At 30.9% G+C, this 24842-nt stretch overlaps 3 protein-coding genes and 1 non-coding gene across 4 annotated transcripts; 2 read left to right on the top strand and 2 right to left on the bottom strand.

Moving 5' to 3' along the window:
• Positions 1–8898: 8898 nt before the first annotated feature.
• Positions 8899–8982, bottom strand: TRNAM-CAU (transfer RNA methionine (anticodon CAU)). Its single transcript is given in 2 exon segments — positions 8899–8934; positions 8945–8982. It is a non-coding gene; the product is annotated as a tRNA-Met (tRNA).
• Positions 8983–11385: 2403 nt separating this feature from the next.
• Positions 11386–15490, top strand: LOC110816614 (RNA-binding (RRM/RBD/RNP motifs) family protein). The gene is made up of 7 exons (XM_088221667.1): positions 11386–11589; positions 11694–12082; positions 12180–12303; positions 12391–12514; positions 13894–13930; positions 14062–14350; positions 15315–15490. The coding sequence occupies exons 2-7, from the start codon at positions 11897–11899 to the stop codon at positions 15389–15391; spliced, it is 837 nt and encodes a 278-aa protein (XP_088077793.1). The 5' UTR covers positions 11386–11589; positions 11694–11896; the 3' UTR covers positions 15392–15490.
• A 288-nt stretch (positions 15491–15778) lies between these two features.
• TT1 (C2H2 and C2HC zinc fingers superfamily protein) lies at positions 15779–18395 on the top strand. Its single transcript, XM_022045080.2, has 2 exons — positions 15779–17556; positions 17632–18395. Exons 1-2 carry the CDS (start codon positions 17188–17190, stop codon positions 18052–18054), a joined length of 792 nt encoding a protein of 263 aa, XP_021900772.1. The 5' UTR covers positions 15779–17187; the 3' UTR covers positions 18055–18395.
• Positions 18396–21693: 3298 nt separating this feature from the next.
• Positions 21694–23543, bottom strand: LOC110816812 (7-deoxyloganetin glucosyltransferase-like). Its single transcript, XM_022045141.2, has 2 exons — positions 22822–23543; positions 21694–22738 (listed from the first exon to the last, which is right to left on the bottom strand). Exons 1-2 carry the CDS (start codon positions 23327–23329, stop codon positions 21816–21818), a joined length of 1431 nt encoding a protein of 476 aa, XP_021900833.1. The 5' UTR covers positions 23330–23543; the 3' UTR covers positions 21694–21815.
• Positions 23544–24842: the final 1299 nt, after the last annotated feature.

The raw sequence follows: 24842 nt of genomic DNA, 5'->3' as shown, positions 1-24842 counted from the left end.
GTTTTCCAAATACTTTCAATTTGGTAAATTTGCATTTTACACTTTGACTCAAAATATTATTTATGTTTATTTCGATTTAAATTTTGAAAGTGTTGAATTCTGAATTTGCAAGCACTTTGATTTCGATTTTTGTGCATCAAGTTACGTGTTTTATGGTGCTGCTAATAGAAATCAAGAAAGAATAAGGGGGATGACTGAGGTTGAGAAAATGGGAGATTTATGGCATCTAATATTTTTTTTATTTATAAATTAATTTAAATTTTTTTAATTTTTATATGGAACGTCGCATAACTTTCAAATTAATTAGACGGATCGCAAGCACTAAGAATAGTAATACAAATGGACTAATAAAAAAAATTCTTCAAAATTACATATACTTATTTGACTGAAAATTCAAATAAATATTAATTAAAACAAATTATTATGTTAGCTTACAATAAACTCGCGTTTTGTATTATTAATTATTTAATTATTGAATATCAGTAATCTTGAAATAATAATTTTTAAAAATTATAATAAATAATATCTATACAAATTAATATTAAAATATTTGAATTGATGGCATAACATACTCATTATCAATTTATCTTTGCTCCTCCTCTTTTGGTAATAACTGCAAAATTCTACTTTTACCGCAAAAATTTACTTATTGCTCGACAATTAATTAGCAAAAATTATTGTAAAGCACTAATTTATTATATAATTAGGCATGCGGACCTCATTTAATTTCACTCTATAATGATGGTGCTGTTAATTAATGATGGATTTTCAACGGTGATGACGGGCTTTAATCAGTTCCGGGGCAGATCCTAAGATATCGTGTGTAAAAATGCAAAACGGCACCGCTTTACTGTTTTTTTTTTTTTTTTTCTCTTCCAGATTTAACGGATAATGAATGCAAGAAAATGTTTTGAAAAACTATAACTATTAAAAAAATAACTACTGGGAGATTTAGTTAATTTTTAATTGTGAGTCTTTTACGGGATTTTAAATGTCTTACATGCGACGACGACGAGCACGGATAGTCAAAATATGGAATGGTGCGGGGCCCAGGCTGCCGCGTTCTTTTGTCGGTGAGCCCAATGGTGACATGGCGGCTGCGGTGATGTACCTGCATGGCGACGCAGGAGATTATCTCTCTCGTTAAGTTGATGTGTTTGTTGTTCTTGTCTTGAAGTGAGTGGTGGCTGAAACACGCAATTAGGAAATTGTAATAATAATTAAAAAAAAAGGGCGATATTTAATGAAATTTATAAAATATATTTAATAGTATAAAAAATTATTTCAATTACCAAAATTATGGAATCAAAACATTAGATGTCAGTACAGAAATTTCATTAAAAATTTAAAGGAGAATTATGAAAATGTCACTCTGAAATGTTTATTTTACTTTTAAAAAAAATTAATTTATTAGAAAAAAGGAATTTGTAAGTTTGTGAAAGGTTGTTGTTAGCCAAAAGCTTCACGGGTGTAGGAATGTGTCTGGGGTTTGCAGGCGGAATTGTCACGAGCTGATGCTGTATACGTGTGGAGTGAGGAGACTGACACGGCAGTGGAGTGTACGAACGGCCGGGATCATTGTTGGAAATTAACGGCTCGGATCATTCTCGGTCCGTCCCAGTTATTTTTTAAAAAATAAAAAATTGAAGTGGAAGTAGGCCAGAAACGATTACCAAACAAACAGTGAAATTTATTTGAACGATTTAAACCATTCCATTACTTGTTGTTTTCTACTTTGATTTTCGCCCGGAAAAATAATAAAATTCTATTTGTTTTTTTATATTAAATTAATTTGGTTTTGAAACTAATACGGGAAAAAGAATTCATCAATTTAGTTGGCGAGTCGTGTGATTTAACAAAAGAATCTAGTTATACACGTGAGTACGAAATTTTTGTCAGTGTATTAATGGTGTTTAGTTAATATATATTCATTTAATAATTTCTTGTTAAAATTATTAAAAATACATATAAAAAATCACAGTAATAGCAATTTTAAAACAGCCATTTTTAGATTAACTCAAAATTTATTTAAAAAATACAAAATTATCAATTTATTTAGAACATGTGCCATCTTATAATTAAATTTAAGTACACAATATCATTTAAACTTAATTTGACGACATAATTTTAAGATGCTACAGGTACAATTTAGGTTGTATTTAAAATAAATCTAACAAATTATATAATTTCTTTTTAAAAAAATATATCAATTTTATTTTGTTTAAATATTTTTTATTTATGTTCAATATCTCTATTTATTTATTAAGTAGATACCATATAACTTATAATGTTAACTTTTTAATGTTTTATAAAACGAAATGAGGAATCATAATTCTATTTAATTTTTATAACAATATTTTGTATGTTACTGGTGAAGTAAGTTTATTATTGAATTATAATCCATAATGACAAGTAATTTTAAATTAGCACAAAAATAATAAATAAAATATAAAATTTAATTATCTTATAGAATAAATAAAAAATTTATTATACCATAATCTATCAAAAAATATATATATACTAATGTGGACTTGATAGGTGACTACTCCAGAGGAATAGTCCATGCAGAGCTCAACTTACTAAAAAGTCTCGTGCATATGATACTATTTTAACATATGTATTATAAACTACTATGAATTTAAATAGGCATATTGTAATACTCTTAATTAATTTTTTAACAAAATTTAAAATTAATATATAAAATTTAATTTTTTAATTTATAAATTTGTATTTAATGTAAAAATTAAATGAAGAAAAATAGGTGAATGATGAAATTGAAAATAATTCTTGAGTAAAATTAGAAAAAATTTAGATTCTGATGGTATTTTTGAAATAAAAATCGAAAACTGGAGATCAAAATGTAATTTAGAAAAAATGTATCACGTAAGATCGCAAAGTCAGCAACCTCGATGAATCGGAACCCGCCGCGTGACAAGGCACGCTGATGCGGTGCCACGTGGGAGGCCACGCTGGCGATCTACATGCTCGCGATCGAACGGTTAAGATTTATTCCCGCGCGTGTGGACTGTCCAGATATGTTCCCTCATTAGGCGCGATTGGACGATCGCGATTAAACGTTATGAACAATCCAGATTCATTATTTATTTAAACGCGATTGTACGGTTCAAATCAAATCACGACGAACGGTTCAGATTCATTTCCTATTTAAATGCGATCGGACGATCCAGATCAAATATGATGGACGACCCATATTAAAAAAAACTGATATAAATACTTCACTTCGCACCAGACCCTAACCCTAGTCGCTAGCCCTCTCCCCTCCCCCCCCCCCCCCCCCCCCATCCGACGGGAGAATAAGAACCAATCGCCAGGAAGGGAGCCGACAGCCACCCACTATCGTGTCGGATTCACTTCCAACTGCCAAAAGAGTAAAAAAATTGATATTTACTCGAAATTTAATTTTGAACATCCGATAGCCAAATTAGAGCAAAATACTAGCGGATGAGCCGAAAACTACGGGTAAAATCTGGTGCCGCTGTCGCGAAAAAAATCAAAAATTATCTTCGATGAGGCTCTTTGCGATTATCGTTTCGTGTAAATTTTTCGCTATTGTAATCATCATTTCTTTTTCTATAGGTTGACCGAAATAAAACATCCAACTGCGAATGTGAGCTGGCGAAGCCGCTGCACCGGAAAACTCCGCCGCCGATATTTGGAGCGAGTTTTAATCCCCAAAGAAAAATTCAAGGAACCCGGGAATCGCCAGCAGGCGCAACTGGAAGCTTAATATTTCAGACATCGATTCGAGTAAGAATTCATCACCTTATTATCTGTTATGAAATTGAAGTTTAATTATAAATAATATGATATTTTGCGTAATTTTAAAATATCGATAATTAAATGTTACTGATAGAACTGGAACTGGTTATTTATTACTGTTTGTCATGTTTAACTGATTGATTGATTTTACAGTTTTGAATGCATGATAATACACTGAAATTAGTATGATGCTTCGATTGTGTTTTCTTAATGCATGTATTATTTGTTTTACGTTATTTACAAGTAAACGAAAAATTATTTGATTAAGTGAATTGATGAATAATAACTTTACTGGATATCCTGGGAGATGGTGAAATGATCGGATACATAACAAATCATACCGTGAACGTTGCTTCATACCGGATGGGGTATCGAGAATTTGTATTTTGGCGTTCATACTGGACTGGGTATGAGAACGGTCCGTTTCACTCTTATACCGGACGGAGTACTGAGATTTTGTATTTGGGCGCTCATACCGAACGGGGTATGGGGACGATCCGTTTCACCCTCATACCGGACGGGATATTGAATGATGATATATTTTTGCACTCATACCAGACGGGATATAAGGACAACTCGTTCCACCCTCATACGAGATTGGAGTATCGAGGGATGATATTTTTTAGTACTCATACCGAACGGGGTATGAGGACGACCCATTAGTTGAAAATATTGGATAAAGGTTCACGCGTACTAGAAATATTTTTATGGACTCCCATGAATACCAGTAGACTAATAAATAAAAAAATTGGTATTCTAACTGATTGAATGTGAGATTATGATATTATTTATGTTATTATAATTAAAATGATAATATTATCATCGTGGGCCACATTTCTCCCAGTTCAATTAAAATCAAATGGGGAGGCCCCATTGCCCAGACAAAATCAAAAAAATTGCGGCAACATTTAACCTCCGTACCCAAAGCTAGTTTTACCCATAAAACAATACCTCTCTGCCGCTGTCGTTTTTAACCTATGCTTACAAAAAGCTGCCCTTTGTGGGTTCCTTCCTTCCCCACTATTTTCTTCTTATTTTTAATTAATTGAAAACATTATTTAATTTTTTTTCCCTCATTGAAGTTTGCCCAATTTTGGAAACAATTTGGTCAGGATGAATTAACATTTGATTCCAGTGGTCCATGTTCTAAACATTATTATTATTAATTTCACTTAGGTGTACACATTTCCTCTCACATGATAACGCACATAAAAAGTTAATTGGCAAGTGGGCCAAAGTCATTATTCTCCATCTTTTATAATTGATACAGCCCATAAAAGCAGTCATTATCTTTTTTTTTTTTTTTAATTTTATATTTTTAAAATACCAATAATTTATGCGGTTATGTTTATAATTTAAATTATTTCACGAAGATAATAAATATAAAATTCATTATTGAAGATATTGGGTAATTAATACTGACTGCGTCAATTTAACTCCCGCGTTCCTCTAATTAATGAGTTCATTAAACTAAGCACATGATTAAATAATTAATAAATAAATCACGGGCCAAACGTTTCATGTGAAGTCGATCTTCCCTCCATTTGCGTTGCCTACACCAAATTCTTTGACGTTTGACCTCTACATTCCTTTATTATTATTATTATTTAAAAAAAAAAAAAAGATAATCAGATCCAAACTACTATTTTTTTTTTCTCGGAAAATGTTGACCAACTGTAATGCGACTTGTTTTCTTGTTGATGTGACCGATTTATATGATTTTAAATGTATATACTTCATTTATATTATAATATTAAAATTATATACTTTAATAACGTATAATAAAAATTAGATTTTAATTTTCAAAGTAAAAAAATTAAAACCCAAATAATTTGTATTAAAAAAAACTGATTAAACCGACTGAATTGAGGTATTAATGTGCATTTCCAAATCCTACTCAAGACAAAGATATTCTAATTTGATGCCATGACATTATAGTAAATTTCCCTTTTGTTATTTGTCCAATCAAAAATGATTTTGGGGTGAAGCGAAACCTACCGATTGAAAATTGAAGGACTTTTAGAGAAATAAATCTAACTAATCACTCATAATTATCGCCCAAACTGCCGAGTGGAGGAGGGGTTGGGGGCGGCGGAGTAATCAGGTAGAGCCCAGACCACGATGGTCCCGCAGACAGACACAAAGTCAAAACTCTTACTTTAATAAATTATTAGTGTAATGTGAATAAAAGCTTTTTTCTTTATTTTATTTTTTAAAAAGAAAAAAGAAGCCAGAACAAATACGTTGTCGTTTAGGATCTTTTTAATATATCTAGAAAACTGTTGAAAGAGATGATAACATGAGAATTATCGAAAATGCTTTCGTGACAAATCGAATCCTGCAGCAAGTATGAACTCCTTTATTTATTACAAATTAAATTTCTAATAATATACAAAATTAATGCTCTCCACTTTGGAAACTTTTATTTATCTATTTTTTTTTTTTTTTTTTACCCTTGTATGTGTGTACATATATATACATACACACATATCTGTACAGCACTGCCCCAGCAGCCACCGGCTTTGTCTGCGTGTCTGCGTCTTGTGTGAACACACTTAGACAAGTCACAAAACTCAAAGCTGACTTTTTTTTTTTTTTCTTAATCACAGCTCTATTTATAACCTCAATTGTAAATAATTTAATTTAAAAGTATTAATTATAGATATTAGTTTTATTTTATTTTATTTTCAGAAGAGACACATAAATTTTAACAAGTAAAACAAGCTTTTTGTTATTTATTGGTCATTATCGTTTGATTTGAAAACCATCAAAAATTAGATTGATGTATAAAATTAAACATTGTCCTTAAGCCCACCAAGATAATGAAATTAATTAATTAAATATATATATTTATTATTATTATCGAATCGAATAGCTAATTTTTAATTTTAATATTACAGTGAACATAAAAATTAGAAACGATGAAGTCGCAATACCTATTTATTAGCTGCTATCCCACCATTGAAAAGCGAGCCCACCCCAACCACAAGGATTGTAGTGGAAATTTAGGTAAACATTTGGTGGACGATCACAGACCCACATTGCACCATCACTTGTACACATCCAACACAACATACTAATTTCATTGTTGAATATGTTATATAGTTTTTAGTATCTAAATTGTACAAAATAATCATTTGTATAAATTTCAAGAAGGTGTGTTATAGTTTGTAATTACAGTTGGGTCTTTAAATTCATTCCCTTCCTCCCCACTTATGAATAACAACTATTAATTGTATGAATTATAAAATATAGGATTGAACGAGAAGATATTATTTTTTATTACAGATTTCCTTGTAAAAATACAATACGGGTATACACCAAGTTATCAATTTATGTTTCAATATTATAAGGTGTTTATTAAATTACAAATTTTCTATTAAATAACCGGCCACATATTCTTACAACAAAATCGAGATATTAACATCTAAAAAATATATATACGTATTTAATAAAATTATATTATAAAAAAAAAAAAAATTATATAGTAACAGAGTTTAAGATAATCGTATGAGGTGGTGAAGATCGGGCTTCTGTTCTTCAGAAAAAAATCCATTCTCTATTTAACAATCATGGATTTGGTGCATGTGACCTCTCCACATCCCCTAGCAGGAAACCCACTTATAATTCAATATTATTAATAATACGGGTGGATATGTAATATTTAATTTATTATAATTAAATTTTATTATAAAATAAGAATTAAATATCGGCAATTATGACAGTTATATGGAATTGAAAATTCAACTCGTACCCTTTAATTAACAACTTCATAATTTTGATTCCCTTGCCATTTTGATTTGATTACAAAACCTCCCCAACCTATTATTATGCAGTCTTATCCTAATAATTCACCCCCCCCAAAAAAAAAAAAAAAAGACAAGTTAGAAAATGAAATATCGAACCATCCAACATTGCCAAGTTTATATTTTATTTCATATTTATATTGTATATAATTAATTCATATTCTGTAGGACAAGTGACCCATATGAATAGTGAATGGGACACCATATGACTCAATGCATCCCCTTTTTTTGTTTTCTTAATTCACCACATGTATTTATATTACTACTTTTTTTTTTTTTCTTTTTTTTTTCAACTGCAATTTTTCTATTCGCTTTGAGATTTATTTTCACTGGGTTAAAAAAAAAGAAGAAGTAAATATTTGTTTAAAATCCCTTTGATTTAAGTAAATTGGAATATTAAAAACAAACAGGTTTATTTGAGATATAGATAAAAATAGACTGTAAATCTTTATAAATAAAAACGAGTGAGGAGGCCATCATTGTTTATATTTACATGAATATGGATGAATGGTCGGTCACCCAATCTTCTTGGTTATCCCACCATGCATACCCATCAACAATCTACAATTTAAAATCTTAATATATTATTGTACCTATAAAATTGCATTAGATTAAATCTAATAAAATTTAAATTTGATTGTCAATAGCTCATAAATTATGGTAAATTTGAATAATTAATTTAATAAAATATATAAAATCACGAAAAGTATAAATTAATTGCAATAATGACAAATTCGCACAAAATGTCAAAAAGACTAGCTAGAGAAAAGGGCATTAATTGCAATAACAGCATGCCATGTACAATTGTCGCTCTAAAAACGTTCTAAACATGCGTATGCACGAAACAAACCATTTATAATTTCAATCATTTATCCGTTCTACTTTTTATATATATATTCTCTTCTCTTAAATATAATTTATTAAACTAGTGAAAAAATATTTCTTCTTGGATGTAAAAGGGAAATTTTAATTTCTTGCAATGTGCCAAAGTTAAAATTCTGATACAATAGAACAAATTCGAGTGTATATATTTTATTGGGTCCTATATAAGGGAATCTGAAGCATGCCCAATTTAAAGTAGAGAGAGACGAATGGACCCAACTAGAATTCTCTTTAGACTTAGGGTTTGTAGTTGTTTTTTTGGGCTAAGACGATTAGATGCGAGTGATTGATAAAGAAGAACTGGCCCAAAATTGACCTTCAATTGGGTGCGTTCCGCTGCTGTTGGCCCATTATTTCTTGGGCTATTAGTTATTACCAACTCTTTTGGGGCTCATAAAATGGATTGAATGAAAAAACAGAAAAAGTTAAATGGGGTGAGAGAGGCTCGAACTCTCGACCTCAGGATAACTCGGAGCTATGAGACCTACGCGCTAGCCAACTGCGCCACCACCCCAGTTGCTTTGAGGGACCAAACTATTTATCTTTAATTTGAAATTTAAAGTCGAAGATAAATTATTTTATTTTTATCTCTGAATTATTTTTTACGTTATAATTATATCTTATTATTATTTTTTTTTATATTTCGGTTTTTAAACTCATATTATAAAATATTTTTATACACTTTATAAAATTTGGATAGAAAATTACTGCAATTTTTATTTTGTATAATGCTTAAGGATTAATTTTAATAAATTACAATTAATTTTTTTATTGAGGTTATACAAACAACATAATAACATATGTTATATATATAAAGGAAAAAGAAGCGTCCTACAAAACAAATTTTTGAGAATATTAAATTCTTAAATTGAACCCCATATATATATATATATATATATATCGTAGATACATGTAGATTCTAATGGCACAGACGGTGGATCTTACAACGTTTGAGTGGTGACATCCACGTAGCTGGCTAAATAGAAGGAATGGAGGCAAATGGTAGAAAGAATCTCTCGTGAGGATTTAAGTGGGAGATGAGCTGCATTTACGTGCACCTATACATACATACATATACACAAGCACACAGAGAGATATATATATATATATATTATATTAACCTTTATATAAAGAAATACCCACACGCACAGAGAGACATACATATGTTGATGCAGTAGATTATGATTGATGGTGGGATGGGCCAACCCAGCGCATTATACGAGAAAAGGGATAGAGAACATGCAAGATAAGTGTACAGGGCTCGCAACGTTTGAATCATGTGTTGCAGATTATTTAATTGATTTTTTATTTTTTATTTTTATTTTTTCACTTTTTCCATAGAAAATAATTTTTGTTTTTAATTTAAATGGAAAAGTAAATAATAGAAAGGGGAAGTTTTTTATTAAAAAAAAAAAAAAAGGAAATTGGAGATGAAATCCAGCTAATGATGGCAGTGAAGGAGTGAAAGGAGCCCACGTGGAGAAGAGTTGCCAGTTCACGGACTTGTACAGTTTTCCCCTTCTAGCTGTCTCCTCCTCGTCTCTAACGCTCCCAACAACCCTCCCTTTTTATTTATTTATTTATTATTATTATTTTTTAAATAATTGTTAAATTGTTATTATTTTTTTTTAAAAAAAATTTACTTTCCTGGATTACATATTTCAGTGTATTTCCAATAGTGAAAGGAGGAGTGGGAGAATCCTAATTAATCAATTTGGTTCTCCTCTACCTTCCGGTATTCCATTTACTCATTAATTACTCTAATTAACATTAATTAATTATTATTGATGTCTGCTGATTGGTTGGCTTACTTGTTGTACCCCTAATGATTAGAGGGCTCTGCTCATGAACGTGCGCCCATGTGGGTATCTACAGTTGGAATATCATGAAAGCTCATACCTCATATACAACAGTCCCAATTTGGTAACACAGCCTCAACATCTAAAATAAACAATTGTGAGTAATCCTATCCTTTATATGTATGTGTATATACATACACGTATATGTATATAATCTTGTATAACTGTTAACGCATAAAAAGATATTAGTTATTTATAAGATTAATTATGTTTAATGATTCAATGAATATAAATATACTAATGATATATAATAAATTTAATTATCTAGTTAATTTATTATACATATATTTAATTAATATATCAATAACTTTTTTGAATTAAATTTTATATATTTAATAATTAAGTGATACATCAAAATTAATCGTAGCTATAATAACAAAATATAATGACGTATAAAAATACAGTTGGACTCAATTTTATAAATTTTTATAAAATAAATAATGTATCATCCAAATAGTAGTACTAATTAATTAAATTAATATATACATTTTATAGTATTTATTAATTGTTACATGTTTAATAATTATTAGAATGGTTAAATTATTTTAGTTAACAATATATATTAGATTTTTTTTTAATGAAAAATTTGAATTAGAATTTATAATACTAGTATATGCATTGGATATACTATTTTTATTTATTGTATATTGTATTAAAAACTATATGAATTAATAATAAGTAATTAATTACTTATATATAAAAATACTTCTAACATCAATTAGTTTATATTCAAATAAGATAATTCTTAATAATTAGTCAACTAAGTCCCATTAAGTAAATTATGGAAGTTGATCACGATGATGATGAGGAGGATCATATGGTCCTGATTCGTGACTGTGACCAAAGGCCCCACACAGAGTACAAAGTCTTGGCGCGTCTACACCGTATACGGGCATCATAAACACACCCGCGCACTCGTTTTATTTAATTTTACTCGTATAATAATAATATATTATTAAAAAATAATAATTTAAATTAAAACAAAAACAGCAATACTCTATCATATAATGGGATTTAGAAGAACTGAAAAGTTGAATTACAAAGAAGACACAAATAAACACCCAAAACCCAACTACTAAAACAGATAAATGTATACATACATACATATATACATGCATATATTTATGTTGTGTATATAATGTTTAATGTGAATGCCCGGACAGGGAAGACAGACTCAAGTGCGTAGTCACGCAGCTGTCATTCGACATTACAAAGCCCACCCTTCCCTCCTCTCCATTGACAGCAAATTAGAGTTTGCACCTGTCGGCCCCTCTCTCTCTCTCTCTCTCTCTTTCTGCTACTCATAAATCTTTCTTTCTCTTTTAATCAACAATATCTCAACATCTCTTTCAACCATTCTTTTCAGCTAAACAGAAAGTCCATGGAGCCGATACACGCCAACCAGTAGAGTCAACTAACCCATTTAGCAGAAAAATGATAATCAGATGGCAATGGAAGAGAAAAGAATTGTAGCTGATTGCTCAGTGACTCGTTCGTCTTGCTGGTCAACTTTTCAACAATTTGAATGATTTAGGAAACAAATTTGGATGATCATATTTCGGCGGCGCCATGGCTAATTATCCACATTACCGATCACAGTTTGGAGACACGACTTTCACCAAAGTGTTTGTTGGGGGACTGGCATGGGAGACGCCGACTGAGGAAATGCGTAGGTATTTTGAGCAGTTTGGTGACATTCTTGAAGCTGTTATCATCACTGACAAGAACACTGGCAAATCTAAAGGCTATGGATTTGTAAGTAAAACGTTCGCATATATATATATATATATACACATACCTAAATATATAGCGTCTTTTGTTTTTGATCTTCCTATATGATAATTATTTTCAGGTTACATTTCGTGATGCTGAATCGGCAAGAAGGGCTTGTGCTGACCCGAACCCAGTTATTGATGGACGAAGAGCAAATTGTAATATTGCTTCACTTGGTCGGCCTAGACCATCGCCTCCTCGAGGTTCATTCATCTTTAATCATACCAATATATATTCTTATCATAATATATATATCATGATTCTGAAAATTTTGAATGAAAATTTTGCAGGAAGAAACCAAGTTGGTAATTATCAGAGTATTCCATATCAAGGAGGTGGAGCAGCATCATACAGAGGAGTTGCAGGACCATTACCACCACCAGCTCCTCCTCTCATTTATGCACCTTATTATGGGTGAGCAGTACGACACCATTTTCTTTAAATTTATTTCTTCAAAGCCATAATGATTATATATATTTAAATGTATATCTATATATATACATATATTTGTGTAGTATGCTAAATATATATGGTGCATATATACCATAACAGTGTCTAGTTTTTAAAATACTGTTTCGTATTCATGAGTACAGTTGGCATCAGCCTGTAAACAATCAATCATATAATTGACAGATGAGCAATAAGTTATCAGAGAAACCAAGAAATGAAAAAGGAAAAATGAGAGAAAAGGAAAGTGATGTACGTGAAACGTGCCGTATATATAATACTCTTCTATAAGGCTGCTGCTAAGACCTTACAATGTATTATATGTGCATAGGAAGAAACAATACGACACCGTGCCCCACCTGGTGTTGATGTATGGGTCGACTTACGTCCCATTTAAAATAAACCCACCCTCATAATCCACCCCCTTGTTCAATATATAGGAAACTATTATACATTTTTGTATAAATATTATGTGTATAATAAATAAGTTTTCTTTGTGTATATAGTTGGAAATAATTAATGATGATTAGTGGATATGAACAAATAGAAAAGTGATATTAAGGTATCTAGGTAGGTTGTGGACCGGCGGTGCCCCTATGAATGCAATATTATAGTGGTCCTGTCCCTATTTATTTAATTGATTTTGATGTATGAGGTTATAAAATTGGCTCCCCATTAAGCATACTACAGCCTACAGATCGATTTTAATACTCTGCTTTTTCTAGCCAATTTCAAATATTATATCAGTTCATATATATATATGTATGTATGTATGTATGTCTATGTATATATATATCTGTATATTTATGTATGTGTAGAAATCATTGAGGTAAATCGAGAAAAAATATAAGGTAAATGTTTCCTGTAAATTAAATCATCATTTATTATTGAATGCAAATATAATTTTTTTCCAAGTAAAAAAAAAAAAAAAAATTATTGTTATGCAGCAAAATTTTGGTACTTGATTTAATTAATCTGATGCGAAGAAGATTCTAAAAATCTGGGTTGTTGACAGCTGGGTTATTGTGGTCCTACTCATATTTGATGAATTGGCAAAGACAGAACAAGTTTCCCTAAAAAATAATAAGAAGAAGTTTCAGTTTGACTTTTGACCCTTACTTTCCTAATTTAATTCTCAATAATTCCATACAACGAAGTAAATAATTCCTAATTTATATTGTAAAAAAATAAAAAATAAAAAAAATGATAGCGACTTCATCCTGCCAGTGCTACACATGGTAATCTAACTGCTATGCATTATGTTTTTACGTGCATATATATTATTTAGAAATATCGTAAAGCTGTCGTGTACTAAGCTTCTTTTTGATTGAATTCTGCTTGTACAGGTACACAACCTATACTCCTGATTATGGCTACCACCAAGTTAGTATCTCTTTTTAGTTATCTCTCTCTTTATATATCTTTTTTGGTAGAATATCTATACGTATGTCTATATAAGATTTTGTAGAGAGGTGATGAGAAAAGGGTAATGGGTGGGACACTGTAAAATGCAGGCTGTATACAACCCACAAGTTCAACAGACACAGTACTATCAGCAAGTTTACGGAGCATCATCGTCAAACCCAATGGGTGCCTCTCCTTATTACTATGGCTACTCTTTGCAAGCTCCCACCCCCAGAGGAGCTTATCCTGCACCCCACCAACCTCAGCGTTTAACCCCCCCCGCTCCTTCTTATCTCTACTATTCTTCACAATTGCCGGACGCCACTGCCGCGGCCTCCTTCCCTCCTCCTCCTCATCCCTTCCAACTCACTCGGCATCCCTTTCCCTCCCCTTCTTCTGGTAAGTATTACTACGACACTCTGACCATTAACATTTTCTTTTCCGCTTTACCTTCCTCGTGCATATACAATACGTACATATTTTTTCGAAAGGTATATATATACACATTACATGTATAGGTACACACACACAAATATATATATCTATAACGAGTAAGGAAGGAAGGATTAATAGTCCGTGTGTTTGTGAGAGAGAGTTATAATGAGATAATATAAATGAGGGCATATGCAGAGGACGAGGGGCCACGAGGGGAAGCTGAAGCATGTGGTGTGAGCTGTCTGTAGGGGATGACCCAAATGATGGGTCAAAGGAAAAGTGATGACAGAGTAGCATGCATTGGTGTATTGGTTTTAATAGTGTGTGTGGTTTTGATGTGTGTGTAATACAGTCCTCCTCCACTGCTTCAAGCCCCACTTCCAATTCCTCCCCATGTTACTTCGCTGCCATTTTTGCTTTTTTTTTTTTTAATTTTTTATTTAATTAATTATTTCTACGCTTACACTTAAAAATGGTATTAAGCAATAGAATTATATTGATTAAGTTGGAGTTTATTATATTTTTAAATAAAAATTAAATTTTGTAAATAAAAAATGTTATATAAATTAAATAATTTTTTTTTACATAATTTATTGGTATGCGTGGTTTATATCTTATTTTTTAACTGAAAGAATTTACCTGGTATAGTCAGTCTAATTGGATTAATTAATTAATAAAATAAAAAAAGGGGATGTTAGATATTATTGTTTCGAATATCGAAGCAAATTCACCGGTCACTATAATTGTCGTGTCACATTCATTATGTCGACTACCATGTGGTACTAGCTTACAATTTAGAAGAAGCTTTATGTGTGGTTAAAATTTTTGAACACTGTAAATAATTACGATTAATTAAATTAATTGTTTCTATAGTAGGATTATTTTTAGAAAAAATAATTTGTTGAGTTTATATTTTTTTGATGATCAGATTCACAGGCTCCACAACATACAGTATCTGGAGAAACAGAAGGCGGAGTGAATACATCAGACAGTGCACATAACTAAAGATAGAAGAACCCAACTGTACATCTCCTTAATTAATTTTCATCTCTTCAATTTTAATTGTTTTTAATTAAAATTTAATCTAATTTAATTATCCGGAAACCTAATAATTAATTTATTTATTTTTTGAGCATCTTATTAAATATTTAGATTTTAATATATATATATATATATATTTTGTTCTGTACGAACATTGAAGGATTGAAAAAATACGACAAAAATCAAATCTCGCAACTTTAGGGCTTCTATTTTTGTTTTCTTTTCCATCTATTTTCTTTACTAATGTAACTGGATTCCCAAGCCCCGTCTAGGACCAATTACCGTGAAGATGTTGGAAATAATAATTTTGAAATTTTCAACATACATATTCAAACTATCTTCTTATTAAACAGTTAAGTTAAATGTAAATTGTGAAATATAATAATTACTGTATTTTTTTTATAAAAAAAATAAATAATTCATGTATTAAACTTAATTATAGTTAATAAATTGAATTTAGATATAATTTATGCGTTTGGAATTTTAAGAATTTTGTTAGTTCATACATAACTCATGTACTTTTTTAATTTCTCATTTCATTTTCAACAAAATATAATCTAAACCTGTTTTTATCTTTCAAATTTCTTTTCGGCAGAAAATCTCAATTCCCCGCCACCTTATCAAATCTGAACTTAACCTATATCGCATTACGTGCTCATATACCAAGATTTGGAGGTATTGAGTTTTGGGTAACTGCGGAATAAGAAAATGGGGTATGCGCCAAATGCAACTAGGATCTAATAATCGAGAAGCAAGTTTGCGTGAAAAAATTAGCTCATGCCCGAATTAATTCTTCTTCCATGAGTAGTTGAGTTATCATTTTTCCACCATTAGCATACCTCACTCATGTATACGCACATACATATTGTTTTACCCAGTTCTTAGATTCAATGGTAACTATACTAAGATTATTTGAGCAGTAAATAGTTGTACATATGGTGCAAACTGAAAGTTTTCCAATTCAATAATTTTTTACCATTTGGAACAACTCTTAGATGGGGAATGCCAGCTTATTTCATGGCTAATTAAGTGAATTTCTCTCAATACGTATTTAAATTTCAATGGGCATTTATTATACCAGGAGCTGAAACCTGGTTTTCTCACACCAGAAGAAACTTACACTAGATTGTCTTGCTATTTACAGTCTATACAGCACCAAAAAGTAAAAGGGTTGTGGAATATTTGGACAAGAGACACAAATGAAAGCTATCCACTAATACGTATACACATGTACGTATATTAAGAAATATAATCATCTCACGTCTGAATAATACAAGCTCTCTCTCTCTCTGCTTGGAATTGTCAATGGGGGAGTTGACTGTTAAAAACGATAAACATTCAGACTACATATATAAAATTTCAACACCCCTGCAATTCAACTCTTTCCAAACATGGTGCTCATGCCCCACAAAATTTAAGGACGCCCTAAAATTAGATATCCAAAATCAACAGAACCAATTTATGACCCCCCTTCGCAGAGGTTCTTTTCACCCAACCACAATATTCTCCAGCCACCCTCTACGCTACCACTCTCTCTTACTAGCTATACATTTAACTCTCTCACTCATCTCTATATATTTTTCTAAGGGCATGTCACATTGATCAAACTATATACATTATGTATGTATATATATAACTCATCATTACACTCCAACAATGTGGCTAGGCTACCTAAATACTCGCTATATAAAATAAAGCAGTAAATTAAAATCAACAGCCTACGGTCTGCCCATAATTCTCCATCTTCTTGTCTTCATGCAATGGAACCTTTGGATATTTCATGCAGTTTCCTCGCGGCTTCTTCAACAAAGCCTGTAATCGAGCCTCTTGATCTATTCCCCACCCTGGACTTGTTTGGTTCCCAAGAAAAAAAACACCACGAAAACCCTCCTCTTCAAGAATACAACAGCAATGCCGATGAAGAAGAGGACGTTACCGTGGCATTGCATATCGGCCTTCCAGATCACTGCTTTTCTGAGCAAACCACCATTAATACAGATTCAAAGAGTAAAAACTATACAGCAGCTAGTCAGTATTGGATACCAACTGCCGAGCAAATACTCATCGGCTTCACTCATTTTTCCTGCCATGTCTGCTTCAAAACATTTAACCGCTACAATAATCTCCAGGTCTGCATGCACTATGATATACAACTTTTACACTTATATATATGTATTTACAATGGTATGATAAATGGGATGCAGATGCACATGTGGGGTCACGGATCACAATATAGAAAAGGGCCAGATTCATTGAAAGGAAGCCAGCCGCGGGCGATGTTAGGGATACCGTGCTATTGCTGCGCAGAAGGGTGCAAGAACAACATCGAGCACCAGCGAGCAAAGCCGCTGAAGGATTTCCGGACGTTGCAGACGCATTACAAGAGAAAACATGGGCTGAAATCGTTCATGTGTCGCAAGTGTGGGAAGTTGCTGGCGGTGAAAGGTGACTGGAGGACGCACGAGAAGAACTGCGGTAAGCGTTGGCCGTGTGTGTGTGGCTCAGATTTCAAACACAAGAGATCGCTTAAAGATCATATCAAAGCATTTGGGTCTGGACATGCCCCTTTTCCTGCTTCGACGTCGTTTGAATCGCTTGAGGACACGGCATCTTCTCTGCTTCTCTAGATCACTTAAATTTACATCAACCCATCAAATTCTCCCAACTCACTATTCTATTAGTATTTACGCGTTGCTGTGTTTTCAAGTGCATGCATGCAAATGGGGTTTAGTTTTTGCTTAATCTTAATTCATCTATATAAGTATAGATTCTTACGTTTTAATATGACTACCAATTCTTGAAAAGAAACCCAAATATATATTCATAATATTAAAATTTTACACGTTAATATTTTTTTAAAAAACTCCGGTCGGAAGGTTAATTCGATTATGATCATATCAACGGGACTGATCTAGGTTTAACTTTATGTATAATATTTTACACTAAAAATGAAAGTGAAAAAATAGTAAATTGAATTATTAATCTCTTTATTTGTAGCTCGATGAGTCAAGTGATCAATTAATTTGTGCAACTTTTACCCTAAATTTAGGAATTGATTTTGTTAGAACAATTTTGATTTTCAGTTGTGAACAATTCGTCTGTAAGCATCTAATGCTAATTAACCAAGCAAAACGAAGCTCATCTAACCTCAGTTTATTTATATTTTTTTATTAGAAAAAAAACTAGTTCAGATATTTATATTATTATGACGATGTCAAGAAAGAAAATTTAACTCTCATATAATATTTTTTTTCCCAGATATCCACGGTTCTGTATGAATATATATTTTATATATAATTATAACGCACTTGCTTCTATATATATATATATATGAATAATCTTTATATATGCTATGTTTGTCCAAAGCGTTGGCTCCCAGTAGTTACCATGAGACAGTAATGGGCTTTTTAAATAGGCCTAAACATGAAACTGCTTTAAGGCCCAGTATTGTATTGTTTTTAGACCGCCCCTTTGGGGATGTAGCCCATTAGGATGTTGGGCAGGGATAGATACTGTTATCGTTTGCATGGATTAATTTATTTATTCTTAAATGAGGAAATCGAGAGATACCAACTTTGTTGATTTATAACATAAAAATAGAATAACATTCAATTATTTTTCCCGTGTATTTTCGTTTATCAATTATTTGTTCGTACCTATTTGTGTTGTATATAATTTCAGTATATATATATATATATATATAATATTAACTTACATTTGATTAATTTAGTAATTCTTGGACCGGTTTGGGTTCCCACTACTAACATTCGTTGTTTTACATTGTTTTTCTAAATAAAATATAATATATAAATTTGTCAATAATACGAATAAAATCACTCTTTTTTATGATGTAAAGCGGAAATAACTAACTGAATAAATCCATTTTCTTATGATTTTGATGAAGAATTATAATATGCAATGAAAAATATAAAATAATTTAATCTGATTTAAAATATACATCACAACAAATTTTTAAATTAAAATTATTTAAAAATACGAATACTCTATTCCTATTCACACTGAAATTAACTTTCGTTATTCAATTATTTAATTAACAAAACTCATAAACAAGTTGAATAATATATGTATTTAACAGAAAAATTCCTCGATTTTGTTTTTGGTCGGTGGGTGGTGATATTGTTTTTGGACTCTTCCTGCAGAATTCCAAATCAAATTGAACTAATCTACCTTTTTTTTTTATTTTTCTTTTTAACACCCAATCATATACATATAAATCTCATATATATATATATGTTTCTTTTTTTTAAATTATTATTATTTAATAAAATAATTTTATAAATTAATTTAATTTTAAATTAAATTTTATAATAATATCAATCATTATAGTAGTTACACATATTATATTATTATATTAATAATATAATAACAAAAAATATAAATATTAATTTTTTATTTAAAAAATAAAAAAAATTCAATTTGTCTCCAACATTAATTATATCATCGATGCCAGTAAAAATATAATAATATTTTATTTAAACACAAAAATTTATTTATTTAATTAAATAAATTTTATAATTTAATTTTTAAATAATTAAAATAATTAATTTATTTAACAAAAGTCAGAACACTCGCTAGTATACGATCTCATAGATTCAATACTTAATCGATAGCAAATTGGTCAAACCAATTCACTAATTAATGTTGATGTTTAACAATATTTCTCAACGATCGAATAACATTAAATGTACAATTACTCTAAAGAAATATGTAATATTTTCTTTCGTTATTATTATTTCGGGTTAACGCTAAAATATGATTTAATTGTCAAATTCCAATAGGTTACCAATTATATTTCATATTAATTATAATTTACTAATGAATGACATAAATTTTTTTTTTTATTCTTTCTCTTAATTTAGTCTCGATAATAAATGATAACATAAAACTTAAACTTATTAACCAAAGTTGGTTTTGATCAATCATTAATTCTATAAGTATTTAATCACATTCAATATCTTTTCAACTTTGGTATAAGAGTATTTAATCATTACAGTTCTATGACTATAGGTATTCAGAAACAAAGTATAATAAATGATTTGTTAATTTCTTATGATGATCTCATATTTAAAAAAATTATTACGTATCATCAAAATAACAAAATAATGTATTGACAGTTTAAAATAATATTAACCATTAGAAATTTTTAATCGGATCGGTTCAATGATTATATATATATATATGTGATTTAGTTAACGAGATCAATTACTTTTTATTTTATAAAAACTATCACATATATATTATTCTTATCGGATCATTAATATCATATTTTAATGATATAATTAATAAGAATATTTTAAATTAAATCGTAAAAAATTTTACTCTCATTATCATGATTCTCATCTTGATGTAAAACCTATAAATTAAATTAAAAATTTCATTACATAAATTAAATAATAAAATAATAAATGTGATAGTAAAAATATTATTGTCATATATTGAAATAAATTATCAAATAATAATATACTTAATATATTATACGAATAATTGAATCGTTGGCATAAAATTTATATCTCGCATTATTACAATATTAATAAATAATTTATAAACATAATAACAAATAATTTAAGTCATTACATCATACATATATTGATAAAAACGTGTGTGTGTGTGTGAATTACTATTTTTTTTTAAAGATAATTAATTAATAATATATTATATTAGCCTAAGTGGAAGTCTTAATCAAATTGGCGGGGAAGTCCAAAATGTATAATTACAAAATAATCTAACGGGATTTTTAGTTCTCTCCCTCTTCTTTTGACGGGGTGCATTGAATTCCAAATTACGTAATTAAAGAATAAACCATGAATGGTTAAACCACAACACAAAGGTTCTACGACATTTTTCCTAAACCTTTTAATTATTGAAACCTCGTCACTAACACGATCTTTCAAAATTTTCAAATTCTTGATGCTTATCTCCCCCCCCCCCCCCCCCCTAATATTATTATGAGCAACAACCAAACAAACTGAGTTAAAATCATTAATAGTTACCGTTTGTCCTTTTTTTTTTTTTTTTTTTTTTATGGTGAAAAGTAAAAATAGGAGACAAAGACAAAATGAGAAAAAAGTTCCAGATATTGGGATTGTACGTCTATCCTTGATTCAATAATTCAATAATTCAAAACAAAAACAAAAACTCAAATCAAACCATCAATCTGATCAGCAAATAATTCAATTTTTTTTTTTTTAATTAAAGAGAAAATCTTAAGCATTTTTTTTTTGAGTATAGATTATCAACAAAATGCATTGAATTTAAGCTAGTTAGTTTTGTTTTATTTAAAACATTATTCAACAAAAACTGGGAGAGAGGTAGAAATAAAATAGTTTCGATTAGCAGGAACGCATGAAATAATTAGTTAACAAACAGCCTAATCTTGATGTAGAAGGATTTTGCTAATCATCGCCTTCAAGTTCACACAAGACGAACAAGTGGCCCCTTCCGCCATCCTCTTCCACTCCATGGCATTCTTCTTCATCTCTTTTCCTTTCTCACCTTCCATGAGCTCTCGAACCAGACTCTCAACTTCGTCTCTATTTACATCACTGTTAATCTCCATGCCTATACCCCATTTCTCGCAACAGTATCTGCAATTTGTCTGCTGCTCTGCAAAAAATGGCCAGCAGATCATCGGGACGCCCGCGCAGATACTCTCGATGGTCGAATTCCACCCGCTATGCGTCAAGAATCCGCCGATTGATGGGTGCCTTAGAACTTCTTCCTGCGGGCACCAGCTGCCCAGCAAACATCTCTCTTTAGTCTCCTCCACAAACTCCGGCGGCAATACGGCCGAATCGCCGACGACAAGATCAGGTCTAATCACCCACAAGAACGTCTTCTTGCTGTTCGCCAGCCCCCAAGCGAACTCAACGAGTTGGTTGGTTGTCACGACTGTTATGCTTCCAAAGTTCACGTACACAACCGAGTTGGCTTCTTTAGAATCTAGCCATGGCAGACACTCGCGATCTTCCTTCCATAAGTTTGAGCCTATCTGTTTTGTTTCATCATCGACCAGCTGATTTGCTAGAAAGTTCAAGGGGCCGATGGGATAAATAGGCGGCAGCAACGGGGACAGTGCACTTAAAACATCGTGCTCCAGGGCATCAAACGTGTTTAACACAATTGCTGAAGCTCTTTTGGCTCGATCTGTCTCACCCATAATAAAATCTAGCATGATGGAATTTGGATCAGTTGTCCTGATAAAACTTGGCAGGTCTTTCAACCGGATATCCTTCATGCCTGGTATCCAATGTATAGCAGTATCGAGGTACCCATTGTTCAAATAACTCTCATCTGCAAATCAAAAGCCAAGTTACACTAAATTAATTTGCATATATAACATATATAATATTACTGTAAATAAACAATACACCTACCTTTTAGAGGTATCAAACCCTTTTCAATAAGATGACGGTAATGAAGGTAACTCAAGACGCCACAAGCGCTAGGTGTCCAAAACAGCAAGATGGGGAGGCCGAGTTCTTCAGCTGCGTCGACGGCGAAGCTCATGATTCCATCGGAAACTATGCAGGTGACAGGAATACCATCGGAGTGGTTGAGTTTGTGGAGAAGTTGTTTAAAGTGAGGTGAGCAGGTCTTGCTGGTAGATTTGCAAAGAGAGGGTATGTCTTGGGTGGCGTCGACGTCACTCGGCGGGAGTCCGTCGGGAATTGTCTGGAAGCGGAAGGAAGGGAGGCTGTCGAGAGAGTCTGGGCCTCTGGATTTAAGCAAGCGGTTATGGTTAAACTCAGTGTTGACGAAAGTGACATGGAAGCCACGGCTGTGTAAGAGCTTTGCTAAGTTTAGCATGGGAGTTACGTGGCCTTGAGCTGGGTAAGGGATGCAAACTGCATGGGATTTTTGTGTGAACCCTGCAGAATCCATTGTATCCCTGGCTATGCTCTCTTTTGATACTCAGAGCGAGGTCGTGTGAGGCACGAAATAGAAATGGTTTAGAAGATGAGTTGAGGCTTGATATATATATATATATATATTATTTATATATGCGGCACGGACGAACCGCAGGAAGAAATTCCCCAACTCAGACGGGCTTCCAATGTTGCCTGAGTACTTTCATAAGCAGAACACCTAATCATTTTTCTTCTGGGAATAATATGATAATTTAGAGAATGGATATACTATTTTTTTTTTCTTGTAAATTTTATGATTTTATTGAATATTTTTGAAAAATAATAATATGTAATATTAGTTTTAATTTTTTTTTTATACCATTTATGAAATATAATGAGATGAGATAAAAAGAAAGTACGAATTTTGTAGAAAAATCAAATTAAAAAGTTTTCTGTTTTTCTTTCTTACTTTGGTCCAACGTAAAAGAAAGTGTGAATATTGTACCAATTTTTGTTTATCGGGGAATTTAGTGCTCTGTTTAGTGAATAATACCAAACTATTAAATTATACATTCGTCTTAGATTAATTAAATAACAAATTAAGCCTCGTGAATAGTAAGCTAAGTGATTGATAACATTAATTAATTAGCGATTTGCAGAGTATTTGCTTATTTAACATTCCTGTTCCGCATGCATATATTTATTTATGTTATGTTTGTCAAAAAGCGTTGGCCCAGTAGTGACAATGACAGAGTAATTAGCTTTAAATGCATGGACTCTATATAATGGGCCTGAACACGAAAGCCATCCCACACCTCTCGGGTTAGAAGCGACAAATTAGATAAGACATAAAATATCATTTGCATGGATTAATTATTTAATCTTAAATGAAAAATCAAGAGATACAAGTTTTACGATTTATAACATAAAAATAAAATCACATTCAATTATTTTTCCATTACATATTTATTTATGAATTCTTGTTCTTACTTATTTATATCGTATATAATTTCAGCTATATATACATATATATATATATATTTAGATAAAAATGAGAACAAACATTCGATGTTTTATATTTGTCTTTTTCTAATAAAATATAATATATAAAACATATCCATGATACCAATTAAATTCACTCTTTATTATGATGTAAAGCAAAAAATAACTAATAAAATACGATTTTGCATTATCAGAAATTACAGTATTAATAAATTATTTATAATCATAATAATAAATAATTTCACAATATATTTATTAATAAAAACTTGTGTGTGTGTGTGTGTGAATTAATTTTTTTTAAAGATGATGTAATTAATAATTATATTAATCAAATTAGCCGGGAAGTAGACGTGCATTATTAAAGCCAATTTATTGGAATGCCAACATCCTTTTGCAATGTTGCTGATCAAACAAATGAACATATATATATATATATATATATATATATATATATATACATATGTAAGATTTTTAATCCTGTAGCTCCCATTTAATGGCTGCATTAAGTTTCAAACATATAATTAAAGAATGTCATTAATGGTTAT

The sequence above is a fragment of the Carica papaya genome, chromosome 1 (assembly GCF_054855325.1).
Source record: "Carica papaya isolate Zhongbai chromosome 1, ASM5485532v1, whole genome shotgun sequence".
NCBI classification, from domain to species: domain Eukaryota; kingdom Viridiplantae; phylum Streptophyta; class Magnoliopsida; order Brassicales; family Caricaceae; genus Carica; species Carica papaya.
Note: the sequence above shows the minus strand (reverse complement) of the source record. Positions and strands in the feature narration are given on the sequence as shown.

Excerpts from the sequence above, each read along its gene's own strand:
- LOC110816614 (XM_088221667.1), top strand. The coding sequence starts at position 11,897 with ATGGCTAATTATCCACATTACCGATCACAGTTTGGAGACACGACTTTC. Across the intron at positions 12,515-13,893 it reads ATTTATGCACCTTATTATGG|GTACACAACCTATACTCCTG; the intron begins GTGAGCAGTACG and ends CTGCTTGTACAG. Across the intron at positions 13,931-14,061 it reads CTGATTATGGCTACCACCAA|GCTGTATACAACCCACAAGT; the intron begins GTTAGTATCTCT and ends TGTAAAATGCAG.
- TT1 (XM_022045080.2), top strand. The coding sequence starts at position 17,188 with ATGGAACCTTTGGATATTTCATGCAGTTTCCTCGCGGCTTCTTCAACA. Across the intron at positions 17,557-17,631 it reads ACCGCTACAATAATCTCCAG|ATGCACATGTGGGGTCACGG; the intron begins GTCTGCATGCAC and ends AATGGGATGCAG.
- LOC110816812 (XM_022045141.2), bottom strand. The coding sequence starts at position 23,329 with ATGGATTCTGCAGGGTTCACACAAAAATCCCATGCAGTTTGCATCCCT. Across the intron at positions 22,739-22,821 it reads GGGTTTGATACCTCTAAAAG|ATGAGAGTTATTTGAACAAT; the intron begins GTAGGTGTATTG and ends TTTGATTTGCAG.